The following is a 14,431-nucleotide window of genomic DNA, read 5'->3' as shown; positions in this document are numbered from 1 at the left end:
ACAATATTGTAAATATTAAAAAAATACATGGAAATAATACAAAAATACAGCACCTGAAAGTTGCAAAATAAGTTTTTTTTTACTTTCAAAAACGAAATAAGTAAGGATACCATTCGATTCCTCACATTTTATCCAAAAAAAGATTGTACAGCAACTATATACATAAACGCAATATTTCACCGACAAAAATACTATTTTCTTGTTTTGTTCATACTTCAAGATGCGATCTCAGTGACCTTGATGTCACGTTCACATAGCGATTTGTTAGGGGCGTTTCGCGAGTGAAGTACGACTGTCGAAATTTGACTATCATTTCTGGCTTTTGTATTGCTTTAATGCAATGGGTCCCATATAGACATTTGATCCTAAAAACAAACCTGATTGATTGATACCATAAATGAAAATTTGTCATCTAGCCTATTGCATTTAATGCCTATCTTTAGATAAACATTTTTTTCTTTTTCACATTTGCCATCACACATTTTCTAACACAAATTTGCCATCCATCTGAAATAGTTATTTGTACAACAAGAGATCAAAGTTTGATATTTCTTCGAGTGCTTATTTTGAGTCCCGTGCAAGCGAAAGATTCTATAATAGATTCACGAGCGTAGCGAGTGAATCTAATTTAGAATCTTGAGCGTAGTAAGGGTCTCAAAAGCGCACGAGATGTAAATAACTTTGATCTCGTGTAGTACACAACATTTTTCACCTCAGCAGTGAGAACATATTAGAGAACCCGAAAAATGTATTCCTTCTTCATCACTTACCTCTATTCACTCATGTTTTCTTAAGATATACCAACAATTAAATTTTCACCTCAGCAGCTCGAACCCTTGGTACTTTGCTACTTAAAAACAGTGAGCAAAATCGCATTTTGCTCATTTTGTCTCACTCAGTGAGCAAAATGCGATTTTGCTCACTGTTTTTAAGTAGCAAAGTACCCTTGTTCGAGCTGCTGAGGTGAAAAAGTATTTTATTTCCAGACCACTACCAGGGAAGTCATCAGGCTTCCTATTTCCCGACTTCCAGTCCTTGCAGAGGATATGGACGCATCCGCTGGTCCTCAAGTACAATTCCGAACGATACGAGATCATGCAGCAGAAAAAGGTACTTTGTCAATAGACTATGATAATTTTCTTTTTATGTATAATGCATTAGCTGTTGAGCATTCTCAATTTCTATCGCTCGATTACAAAAATGGCATTTCATCGTTTTCAACAAAATTTCGAGTGACGAAATCGAGCGATCGTAATTCAAAAGTCGGCCCCTTGGTCTCATTTTAGCACTCGCCTGCACATCTTGATAGTATTTAGATGAATTGATCTGAACGAGATTTGCTACGAATAATACTTACATTACATATCATCATACCAATATAACGAAATGTTTAATAAGCAAATTCTCTATGGGAGCACCAAACATAATTGAATCTAATCTGATGGATGACCCTGGAGCTCTCTCCAGCTTAATTGCTTAATTGTTTAGCTGATCGTATCTTCATAATTATATGTACTTAGCTAGATTGATTTTTTTACTTAAAGTGTATAAAAAGACGCTATTAAATGTCATCTTTACTAGAATCTTGTATAAATTTCATGGATTTACTCCCGATTATTCCCCGATTTATCTCTATATGGTGCCCACCATGTTATTGAAATGCTTTGGGCATCAAAGTGGTTCAATCTGGCACTGGCTGCTCCTGGCCAATAGGATCCATTAAGAAATCCTTTTCACATACCTAGTTTATTTTATTTTCAGAGAGATAAAGAGGAAGAAGATTCGGAAGGTTCGCTTGCCGATTTCATCGATGACGATTCTACGCCGGAGGTGAGTCTTTTGTCATTGAATTACATAAATTATAAAAGTGAAATGTATTTAATGTACAAAATAAATGTAACTAGCCTACCTTATTTACTACTTTTATGTCGACCACTCCAATGGTTAGCGCCTCAACCTTTAAGCAGAAGTGGTGACTTTCCCACAAAAATAAATTGCCGATGACTTGTCAATGTCAATCATTCAGCAGCCTTCTCTACTTCGATTTTATATATTTAACCTTTTAACCGCTGTTCGTGACTAGGCGCTGCGTATTTTGAGAATTCGACTTTCTTGGATGGTGAAATAAAAATCCGAAATTTTAACGTGCTTACTCTATAATTCTAAAAGCTTAATCTACGTGTACATGATTCGAGGATATTTTGGGGTAGAGGGGGGCAATATGTCGTGACGTAGGGTGACGAATGCGTATATCGAGATCCGTATTGGCCGCGATATGTGTGACGCGACACACGCAACTGTGTCGCTCCGACCAGAGATGTCGCTGTGAGTCTCGTACTGAACACCGCTATAGACTGATATTATAAGACATACAAAATCTTCACATTGCGCCGCGGTCTGATAAATAAGACAAAACTTCATGTAACTTCGTACCGCCGGCGACACGAGCACGCTTAAGGAAAAATTCTATGGCGTTTAAAAGGTTAATTATTTACGTTTATGTTTTGTATTAATAAAAGTGTTGTATTAGATTTAAGCAATACTGTAAGCGTCCTGAATAAATTTAATTTCTTTATTTTCTCAATAATGATTGTTACTCACTACACTGCACTGCACTTCCTACCTTTTGTAATGAAACACTTTCTTGACAACTTAATACTCATTTATTCCGAAATCAAATTGACTATATACGGGGCTGTGGAAAAATCTTAACAGCGCGAAGTAGCCGACAGAACAGCGACATCTATTGTGAAATTGGGCAACTATAAAAACTAAACATTACTACATTCAACATTATGAAAACTGTATAAACAGGAATCCTCAACAGAAGAATCTACAGACGATTTGTCAGACTTGAGTGATGACAGTCGAAAGAAGAGCAAAAAGAAAACTAAAGTCAAGAAAGGGAAAGGCAAAGATGCCAAGGCGTCAGGTCGCCGCAACACGAGAGCTAATCCAGGTAACGCGGCTACTTTTCTTAATAGGGAATATTACGCGAAAGTATGATAAGGGGGCGCCACTCCCACAGGTTTAACCGGTTAACCCTGGGTTAGTGAATGGTGCAAGTGGCCTTAAGTCAAATAAGTCATAAGCCGATCGTAAACAAACACTCAAATCATTCTTCCATATTTAATCAGTATTTAACATTACCTTTGCTCTTTCAGTGGAACTAGAAGAAGACAAGCCCAATTCGGACATAGAGGAAATAAAATATGAGAACCCAACGGAGTGGTGGATGAAGCTGGTTACGGAGGAAGAGTTGGAAGACATCCGGCATTCACACAAACTGCTGCTGCTGTTCGATATACTGCGGCAGTGCGAGGCCATTGGAGACAAACTGTGAGTATCACCATAGAGGAAATAAAATACGAGAACCCAACAGAGTGGTGGATGAAGCTGGTTACGGAGGAGTTGGAAGACATCCGGCATTCTCACAAACTGCTGCTGCTGTTCGATATACTGCGGCAGTGCGAGGCGATTGGAGACAAACTGTGAGTATCACCATAGAGGAAATAAAATACGAGAACCCAACAGAGTGGTGGATGAAGCTGGTTACGGAGGAGGAGTTGGAAGACATCCGGCATCACAAACTGCTGCTGCTGTTCGATATACTGCGGCAGTGCGAGGCCATTGGAGACAAACTGTGAGTATCACCATAGAGGAAATAAAATACGAGAACCCAACGGAGTGGTGGATGAAGCTGGTTACGGAGGAGGAGTTGGAAGACATCCGGCATCACAAACTGCTGCTGCTGTTCGATATACTGCGGCAGTGCGAGGCGATTGGAGACAAACTGTGAGTATCACCATAGAGGAAATAAAATACGAGAACCCAACGGAGTGGTGGATGAAGCTGGTTATGGAGGAGTTGGAAGACATCCGGCATTCTCATAAACTGCTGCTGCTGTTCGATATACTGCGGCAGTGCGAGGCCATTGGAGACAAGCTGTGAGTATCACCATAGAGGAAATAAAATACGAGAACCCAACAGAGTGGTGGATGAAGCTGGTTACGGAGGAGTTGGAAGACATCCGGCATTCTCACAAACTGCTGCTGCTGTTCGATATACTGCGGCAGTGCGAGGCCATTGGAGACAAGCTGTGAGTATCACCATAGAGGAAATAAAATACGAGAACCCAACAGAGTGGTGGATGAAGCTGGTTACAGAGGAGTTGGAAGACATCCGGCATCACAAACTGCTGTTGCTGTTCGATATACTGCGGCAGTGCGAGGCCATTGGAGACAAACTGTGAGTATCACCATAGAGGAAATAAAATACGAGAACCCAACGGAGTGGTGGATGAAGCTGGTTACAGAGGAGTTGGAAGACATCCGGCATCACAAACTGCTGTTGCTGTTCGATATACTGCGGCAGTGCGAGGCCATTAGAGACAAACTGTGAGTATCACCATAGAGGAAATAAAATACGAGAACCCAACGGAGTGGTGGATGAAGCTGGTTACAGAGGAGTTGGAAGACATCCGGCATCACAAACTGCTGTTGCTGTTCGATATACTGCGGCAGTGCGAGGCCATTAGAGACAAACTGTGAGTATCACCATAGAGGACATAAAATACGAGAACCCAACGGAGTGGTGGATGAAGCTGGTTACAGAGGAGTTGGAAGACATCCGGCATCACAAACTGCTGTTGCTGTTCGATATACTGCGGCAGTGCGAGGCTATTGGAGACAAACTGTGAGTATCACCATAGAGGAAATAAAATACGAGAACCCAACGGAGTGGTGGATGAAGCTGGTTACGGAGGAGGAGCTGGAGGATATCCGGCATTCACACAAACTGCTGTTGCTGTTCGATATACTGCGGCAGTGCGAGGCTATTGGAGACAAACTGTGAGTATCACCATAGAGGAAATAAAATACGAGAACCCAACGGAGTGGTGGATGAAGCTGGTTACGGAGGAGGAGCTGGAGGATATCCGGCATTCACACAAACTGCTGCTGCTGTTCGATATACTGTGGCAGTGCGAGGCGATTGGAGACAAACTGTGAGTATCACCATAGAGGAAATAAAATACGAGAACCCAACGGAGTGGTGGATGAAGCTGGTTACAGAGGAGTTGGAAGACATCCGGCATCACAAACTGCTGTTGCTGTTCGATATACTGCGGCAGTGCGAGGCCATTAGAGACAAACTGTGAGTATCACCATAGAGGACATAAAATACGAGAACCCAACGGAGTGGTGGATGAAGCTGGTTACAGAGGAGTTGGAAGACATCCGGCATCACAAACTGCTGTTGCTGTTCGATATACTGCGGCAGTGCGAGGCCATTAGAGACAAACTGTGAGTATCACCATAGAGGACATAAAATACGAGAACCCAACGGAGTGGTGGATGAAGCTGGTTACAGAGGAGTTGGAAGACATCCGGCATCACAAACTGCTGTTGCTGTTCGATATACTGCGGCAGTGCGAGGCTATTGGAGACAAACTGTGAGTATCACCATAGAGGAAATAAAATACGAGAACCCAACGGAGTGGTGGATGAAGCTGGTTACGGAGGAGGAGTTGGAAGACATCCGGCATCACAAACTGCTGTTGCTGTTCGATATACTGCGGCAGTGCGAGGCGATTGGAGACAAGCTGTGAGTATAACATAGTGGTGTACACGAGACCATATATCATAGAAAAATATAGTAAGACTAGAGTGCTCACTCCATACATCAGTTTTGGTACCAAACATAGTCGACATCTAGCATCGAGTAGTGGAATTATCAATACTGCTACATCTATTGTCAAATAGCAGTACTGATAATTCCGCTACTCGATGCTAGATGTTGACTATGAAAATAATAGTCCTTTTGGTACCAGAACTGGAGTGAACAATCTATGTATTTTTTTCTCTATGACCATATGCAGACCCTGTGTGAATAATAAATTGCGTAATAGATGATCGCAAGCTGTTTTTTTGCCAACGAAAACTCTTTCTAAGAGTAGACTCACTTTTGAAGAAATAACTCGCTCATCATTGCTCGCTTTGCATTGTCTAAGGGTAAGGACCCTGAGCTGCAGTGGGGAATGAGACTGGTCGCTGAGAAAATTAAGTAAATTTTAAATGAATTGACCCTTATATTTACGAAGCTAAGACCTACCTTTTAACTCATAGCCTTAGTGCCATATAGGTATATAAGGGTCTATTTATTACTGTCGAAATTTACTTCTTACCTTACTCCGACTTTATAATTTCTTTTTTTCAGGCTTGTTTTCTCGCAGTCTCTCTATTCCCTGGACCTGATCGAGCACTTCTTGGGTAAAGTCGACGAGGCAACTCAGGAGGGGCGCATAGATGAGAAACTCGCGGGGCATGTTGGTGAGTCAAATGTCACAATTGACATTTTTATACGGGTCTATAATCGCGTTCATTACAGGTCCCAACATATTCGTCTCCTTTTCATACCACTTAGTAGAAATGCGGGTGCTTTATTTTGTAATAGACGCGCCCGTTGTATGAATTTTTGAATTGAATGTTGGTTTGTATTTGTCAATTTCAACGAAACGCCATTTTTAACAAGCTTTTAATAGGTCGACCTACAATTAATATGGTACTGTCGAACTGATCTGATGATGGAGACAGGAGGTGGCCATAGGAACTCTGTGATGAAACAACGCAACCTAATTGTGTTAGGGGTTTTTAGAATTGTCTCGATGAGTATTAGTTGTCTGTCGTAAGAAAATAATTAGCTTAAGATAATTTATAAGTATGTTACGATTCATAAGTGCTTGTTGCTAGGCCTACATGAATAAAGATATTTTTGACTTTGACTTTGACTTTTGAAAAGTACAGTCAGCGATAAAAGCTTGTACCAAAAATGAAATTTTTGCCAAAAACTTATTTTATGATTAATTAAACCTAAATTCTGTTAATCTTCCTCCTGCAGTCAAACTGTTAAAACAGTTTTGCAGTCCAAAATGTAATTTTTGTTTAATTAATAAATAAAAGTGAAGAAGAATACTCTTTATTGGCACACCTCAGTAAAAGTGATATAGTTTACAAGATTACAAAGTTAACCTTCTAGGAATATGCTCTCGTAAATTTCAAATAGATCCAGTCTGGAGACGAGATTTCACAATCTAACTTTGTTTTAGGCTCATGGTCTCCGGGCGTTGACTATTTCCGCCTTGACGGATCTACATCCTGCGAGAACCGATCAATTTGGTGTAAGAACTTCAACCGGGAGGATAATCCCAGAGCTAGGTAATGTATTGAAATCATACACACCCCATGTCCAATAGTTAAATTGATTTTTAGGGCTCCGTACCCAAAGGGTAAAAAACGGGACCCTATTACTAAGACTTCGTCTTCGCTGTACGTCCGTTCGGCCGTCTGTCACCAGGCTGTATCTCTGTTGCCGTTATCGGGGGGCACGGGAGTGCCCCCGCCAAGTCGAGTAACAACAAATACTAAAAATAAAACAAAATAAATATTTAAGGGGGGCTCCCATACAACAAACACGATTTTTTATGCTATATTTTTTGTTGATGGTGCGGAACCCTCCGTGCGCGAGTCCGACTCGCACTTGGCCGGTTTTTTTAATATTTCATTGTACAAGTTAAAATCTAAATCTAGTTCTGAACGTTTACATGTAGGAGTTAGAGATAGTTCTTATTTAAAACAGCAAAAATCGCTCTGAATTTTACAATTACAAGTTTATTGGACTCATTTTAACCGTATCTAAAATAGAAAAGTCAGTGTTAAATTCCCGTCGTGAAAATAGCAGTAACGTTTTGGCACTCGCAGCTCACCAGTCTGAATTATTTGTTAACCTGTGTAGATCTTAACTTTATTCTTAGTGTAAGGCCCGAGTGGACGCTCGGAGCGGAGCGTTCGGCGGGGCGTGCAGCGTGGCGTCGGACTCACGCGTGATGTGAGCAGCGTGCACTAAGGCCGCTCCTATACGCTTGCATTTGTTTAACATGCACGCCGCACGCCCCGCCCCGCTGCACGCCCAACTCGAGCGTCCACTCAGGCCTTACACTTATACCGTTTTTTAGGGTTCCGTACCCAAAGGGTAAAAACGGGACCCTATTACTAAGACTCCGTTGTCCGTCCGTCCGTCTGTCACCAGGCTGTATCTCATGAACCGTGATAGCTAGACAGTTGAAATTTTCACAGATGATGTATTTCTGTTGCCGCTATAACAACAAATACTAAAAACAGAATAAAATAAAGATTTAAGTGGGGCTCCCATACGACAAACGTGATTTTTGACCGAAGTTAAGCAACGTCGGGCGGGCTCAGTACTTGGATGGGTGACCGTTTTTTTGCTTGTTTTGCTCTATTTTTTCTTGATGGTGCGGAACCCTTCGTGCGCGAGTCCGACTCGCACTTGGCCGGTTTTTATTTCTTTCAGACTGTTTCTAATCTCAACCCGCGCCGGTGGTCTGGGCATCAACCTGGTCGCCGCCAACCGCGTCGTGATCTTCGACGTGTCGTGGAACCCCTCGCACGACGTGCAGAGCATCTTCAGAGTGTACCGCTTCGGACAGAAGAAACCTTGTTACATATACCGCTTTTTAGCCATGGTAACTAAATTACTTTTTCAAGTGAAAACTTCTTTAGCGGCGCTGAGCACTTATTGAGGTGGGGAAAAAATGTTAAACTCGAGACAGCGTAAGACGATCACGTGACCGTAAGACGGACACGTGACCTGATCGAAAAACTGTTACATGTAATGTCATTGTTTTTCTTTATTGATTTAAATGCCATCTAGTGAGTTTCGCTCTAACTGGTATTAATATAACTAGAGTACTAACAGTGATGTGCTTAGGGGTTTCAAGTAATTAACGCTAACGCTAGACGGCGTTAACCTCAATTATACATAGTGCATTTTGCAATAGTCATTGAGTTTTCACTTCTGCCGGCACTCCCTGAGTGCAACCCGTTTTTTTTTCTGTACAGTCGCCATCAGATATATCGGAGCGGCCGAGGTGCTCAAAAATATCTGAACGCGCACTCTAACGACCTGACAATAGAGGCGTGTTCAGATATTTGTGAGCGCCTTTGCAGCTCCGATATATCTGATGGCGATTGTACATAGTGTTCGTTTGTCTGTCATTTTTATTTGTCTACTCTCAATTGCTTGGATGACTGGGAGATATCCATTATTGAGATAAGTTCGCCTTTGTACATTGTATACTTTCTGTTTAATTGTATCTTAACCTGTCTTAAGATTTGTCATGTTGAATGGCACGTGACAGATTTTCAATCACACGATTTACCGCCCAGGAATGACTACCGCAATTTTTATATGACCCAGGGATCTATGGTGTATTTATTACAAACTGGCTAGATTAAAGATATAAAATTCCCCTAAAATCTATTACCGCATATTTTACAGTGTATTATAAAACAATCTAATTAACACAGGGCACGATGGAAGAGAAAATCTACGAGCGACAAGTGACCAAGCAAGCGATCTCGAAGCGCGTCATAGACGAGCAGCAGATAGACCGGCACTACGCCGCCAACGATCTCGCCGAACTGTACAAGTTCGAACCTGTCCCCGTCGAGCCACGGCCCGTGCCCAAGCTGCCTAAGGACCGGCTCTTTGCTGAGATGCTGAAAGACCACGAGAATGGGGTAACTGACTTGTCTATAAGTATGTTTTAGCAGCAAATAGACCGGCAATGCCAACGATCTCGCCGAGTTATACATGTTTGAACCTGTCCCCGTCGAGCCACGGCCCGTGCCCAAGCTGCCTAAGGACCGGCTCTTCGCTGAGATGCTTAAGGACCACGAGAATGGGGTAACTAACCTATATTTCTATAGATATGTTCTAGCAGCAGATAGACCGGCATAACGCCGCCAACGATCTCGCCGAACTGTACAAGTTCGAACCTGTCCCCGTCGAGCCACGGCCCGTGCCCAAGCTGCCTAAGGACCGGCTCTTCGCTGAGATGCTTAAGGACCACGAAAATGGGGTAACTAAACTAAATTTCTTAATTTCTATAAGGATGTTCTAGCAGCAAATAGACCGGCACTACGCCGCCAACGATCTCGCCGAACTGTACAAGTTCGAACCTGTTCCCGTTGAGCCACGGCCCGTGCCCAAGCTGCCTAAGGACCGGCTCTTCGCTGAGATGCTGAAAGACCACGAAAATGGGGTAACTGACTTGTCTATAAGTATGTTTTAGCAGCAAATAGACCGGCAATGCCAACGATCTCGCCGAGTTATACATGTTTGAACCTGTCCCCGTCGACCCACGGCCCGTGCCCAAGCTGCCTAAGGACCGGCTCTTCGCTGAGATGCTTAAGGACCACGAAAATGGGGTAACTGACTTGTCTATAAGTATGTTTTAGCAGCAAATAGATCGGCAATGCCAACGATAGCGTCGAACTATACAAGTTTGAACCTGTCCCCGTCGAGCCACGGCCCGTGCCCAAGCTGCCTAAGGATCGGCTCTTTGCTGAGATGCTGAAAGACCACGAGAATCGGGTAACTGACCGAAATTTATTTATTTCTATAAGTACTAGCAGCACATAGACTGGCAACGCCAACGATCGCGCCGAATTGTACAAGTTCGAACCTGTTCCCGTTGAGCCGCGGCCCGTGCCCAAGCTGCCTAAGGACCGGCTCTTTGCTGAGATGCTGAAAGACCACGAGAATGGGGTAACTAACCTATATTTCTATAGATATGTTCTAGCAGCAAATAGATCGGCAATGCCAACGATAGCGCCGAGTTATACATGTTTGAACCTGTCCCCGTCGAGCCACGGCCCGTGCCCAAGCTGCCTAAGGATCGGCTGTTTGCTGAGATGCTGAAAGACCACGAAAATGGGGTAACTAAACTAAATTTCTTAATTTCTATAAGGATGTTCTAGCAGCAAATAGACCGGCACTACGCCGCCAACGATCTCGCCGAACTGTACAAGTTCGAACCTGTTCCCGTTGAGCCACGGCCCGTGCCCAAGCCAGGGATCGGATACCGGTATTTTTTGTATGGGAACGGAAACGGTATTTTTTCGTTTTTTGCTAATTACTTCATTTCTAATTGGGCAATCTAATAATACGAAGTCGTTACCTAAACACACAACCGAGTCCTACATTTCGAGTATAAAATAATTCGAAAAATATGGTTATTTCGAAGTTTTTGCAAAAAACCGGTTCCGATCCCTGGCCCAAGCTGCCTAAGGACCGGCTCTTCGCTGAGATGCTTAAGGACCACGAGAATGGGGTAACTAAACTAAATTTCTTTATTTCTATAAGTATGTTCTAGCAGCAAATAGACGGGCAATGCTAACGATCTTGCAGAGTTATACATGTTCGAACCTGTCCCCGTCGAGTAGTTACAATTTTATAAGTTTATATCGGTCAATAAGCCGCTCATCATCAACGCAAGTGTCAATCGTACCAATATTGCCGGTTTAAATCTGTAAAATTGTATTCCTAAACTTTAAAAAGGGTTATTTTAGTTTAGGTTAAATATTTGAGCATAACCTATGAAATTATGTGTTTGTTTTACATGCAAAACGTTCATTATTCTTTTCAAACGTCCATGTTCTACTTGAATTTTGTTTGAACTAAAATTGGACGGCACCCGTTTATGGACGCACGTTGGAAGCTTTACCACATTGTGACCTGAATCGAAAACTTGATTTTGATATTGAACCTTCAGCTTCACGTCAATAAGGATCTCTCATGTGTTTCCCCCACATATCCCATTCCATTCCATTTGACGACCGGTCTGGCCTAGTGCGTAGTGACCCTGCCTGTGAAGCCGCGGTCCTGGGTTCGAATCCCATTAAGAGCATTTATTTGTGCGATGAGCACAGATATTTGTTCCTGAGTCATGGTTGTTTTCTATGTATTGAAGTATTTGTATATTATATATATCGTTGTCTGAGTACCCACAACACAAGCCTAGAGCTTACCGTGGGGCTTAGTCAATTTGTGTATTTAAAATGTCCTCTAATATTTATTTATGCCCATATTTTGTTTGGTCAAGTTTTTACAAGTCAAGTGTTTACAGGTGTTCAGGTTCCACGAGCACGACTCGCTGCTAGAGAACAAGGAGGAGGAGACCCTCAGCGAGGAGGAGCGCAAGAAAGCGTGGGAGGAGTTCGAGAACGAGAAGAAGGCTCCGCCCCCCTCGCCCTTCCCCAACACCTGGTCCATGCACAACGGGATGGGTATGTTGTCTATCTCTGTCACTCTTGCACAGTTCTCAGCGAGCAGAGCGAGGTGTGGGAGTTCGAGAACGGGAATAAAGTTCCACCTCCCTCGCCCTTCCCCAACACCTGGTCCATGCACAACGGGATGGGTATGTTGTCTATCTCGGTCACTCTTGCACAGTTCTCAGCGAGCAGAGCGAGGTGTGGGAGTTCGAGAACAGGAATAAAGTTCCACCTCCCTCGCCCTTCCCCAACACCTGGTCCATGCACAACGGGATGGGTATGTTGTCTATCTCGGTCACTCTTGAACAGTTCTCGGCGAGCAGAGCGAGGCGTGGGAGTTCGAGAACGAGAATAAAGTTCCACCTCCCTCGCCCTACCCCAACACCTGGTCCATGCACAACGGGATGGGTATGTTGTATATCTCTGTCACTCTTGCACAGTTCTCAGCGAGCAGAGCGAGGCGTGGGAGTTCGAGAACGAGAAGAAGGCTCCGCCCCCCTCGCCCTTCCCCAACACCTGGTCCATGCACAACGGGATGAGTATATTGTCTATCTCTGTCACTTTTGTGCAGTTCTCAGCGAGCAGAGCGAGGCGTGGGAGTTCGAGAACGGGAATAAAGTTCCACCTCCCTCGCCCTTCCCCAACACCTGGTCCATGCACAACGGGATGGGTATGTTGACTATCTCTGTCACTCTTGCACAGTTCTCAGCGAGCAGAGCGAGGCGTGGGAGTTCGAGAACGAGAATAAAGTTCCACCTCCCTCGCCCTTCCCCAACACCTGGTCCATGCACAATAATGGGATGGGTATATTGGTTGACTATCTCTGTCACTCTTACACAGTTCTCAGCGAGAAGGCGTTCTTTTCCTTCTTTCATGATATGTAAAATTCTATAGTAAGAACCAAATAATTGGATATTTATTTTGGTTAATCAACTTTTTCTTGTCACACGTTGCTATGGTTACGGTCTCCTGAGTCACTCTTAAAATTCTAGGTTTTTCGTATTTAAATGAACCAAACTTGCATTTTATCATAATCGTAATCATAATCATAATATTTATTGATAATATAAATTACATGTCACATTTTATACAGTGTATAAAGATTATATTTAAGTATTAATTATTAATTTAAGTATTAATATTTTATGGTAGTTATAAGACCTTTCCATTCACATCTACTGAGCATGTTAGCAGAACATGGTACAGCAGTTCTTCTAACAATCTATGCTACTATTGTCTCCTCGCTGACGGGACAGAATAACAACAAGAAATAGTTGATTGACCCATTTAAGAGTAGTAATTGTTAATCGTCGGTTGTGTTTCGTCCCCAGCCGCCAGCCTTCTGCAGCAACAGCAACAGCAACTGGCGTACGCCGCGCTGGCCGCCATGATCCGCAAGGACATGCCCAACATCAATGACAATCAGATCCGGGACATGCTGCCTATCATCTGCAACGCCAACCCCGGGGTGAGTTACTGCCCATACTGGCACTGCTTAACAGCAACAGCAACAGCAACTAGCGTACGCCGCGCTGGCCGCCATGATCCGCAAGGACATGCCCAACATCAACGACAATCAGATCCGGGACATGCTGCCTATCATCTGCAACGCCAACCCCGGGGTGAGTTACTGCCCATAGTGGCACTGCTTAACAGCAACAGCAACTGGCGTACGCCGCGCTGGCCGCCATGATCCGCAAGGACATGCCCAACATCAACGACAATCAGATCCGGGACATGCTGCCTATCATCTGCAACGCCAACCCCGGGGTGAGTTACTGCCCATAGTGGCACTGCTTAACAGCAACAGCAACTACTGCAGCAACAGCAACAGCAACTAGCGTACGCCGCGCTGGCCGCCATGATCCGCAAGGACATGCCCAACATCAACGACAATCAGATCCGGGACATGCTGCCTATCATCTGCAACGCCAACCCCGGGGTGAGTTACTGCCCATAGTGGCACTGCTTAACAGCAACAGCAACTACTGCAGCAACAGCAACAGCAACTAGCGTACGCCGCGCTGGCCGCCATGATCCGCAAGGACATGCCCAACATCAATGACAACCAGATCCGGGACATGCTGCCTATCATCTGCAACGCCAACCCCGGGGTGAGTTACTGCCCATACTGGCCATACCTACTGCTCAATAGAACATGTTTAAGGCAGGGACACACTTATTCCACGTACGCAACGTATGCAATGCATTAAGACAATCTAAACCCTGAAAGTTGTAAGCTTAGAAACATACTTGTCATGCGTTGCGTTGCGTATGACAAGTATGTTTCTAACAGT

General features: G+C 43.7%; 1 protein-coding gene across 1 annotated transcript in view; it reads left to right on the top strand.

Moving 5' to 3' along the window:
• LOC134653694 (transcriptional regulator ATRX-like) overlaps positions 1-14,431 on the top strand; it is a 61,395-nt gene that overhangs the window by 27,185 nt on the left and 19,779 nt on the right. The window contains exons 16-25 of the mRNA XM_063509087.1: positions 987-1,110; positions 1,762-1,830; positions 2,815-2,959; positions 3,165-3,339; positions 6,217-6,329; positions 7,106-7,214; positions 8,371-8,542; positions 9,387-9,599; positions 11,981-12,149; positions 13,466-13,602. Coding sequence (XP_063365157.1) covers positions 987-1,110; positions 1,762-1,830; positions 2,815-2,959; positions 3,165-3,339; positions 6,217-6,329; positions 7,106-7,214; positions 8,371-8,542; positions 9,387-9,599; positions 11,981-12,149; positions 13,466-13,602 — 1,426 coding nt within the window. The remainder of the gene's footprint in view (positions 1-986; positions 1,111-1,761; positions 1,831-2,814; positions 2,960-3,164; positions 3,340-6,216; positions 6,330-7,105; positions 7,215-8,370; positions 8,543-9,386; positions 9,600-11,980; positions 12,150-13,465; positions 13,603-14,431) is intronic.

The sequence above is a fragment of the Cydia amplana genome, chromosome 13, assembly GCF_948474715.1.
Source record: "Cydia amplana chromosome 13, ilCydAmpl1.1, whole genome shotgun sequence".
Lineage (NCBI taxonomy): Eukaryota > Metazoa > Arthropoda > Insecta > Lepidoptera > Tortricidae > Cydia > Cydia amplana.
This window is presented reverse-complemented; position numbering and strand designations above follow the sequence as displayed.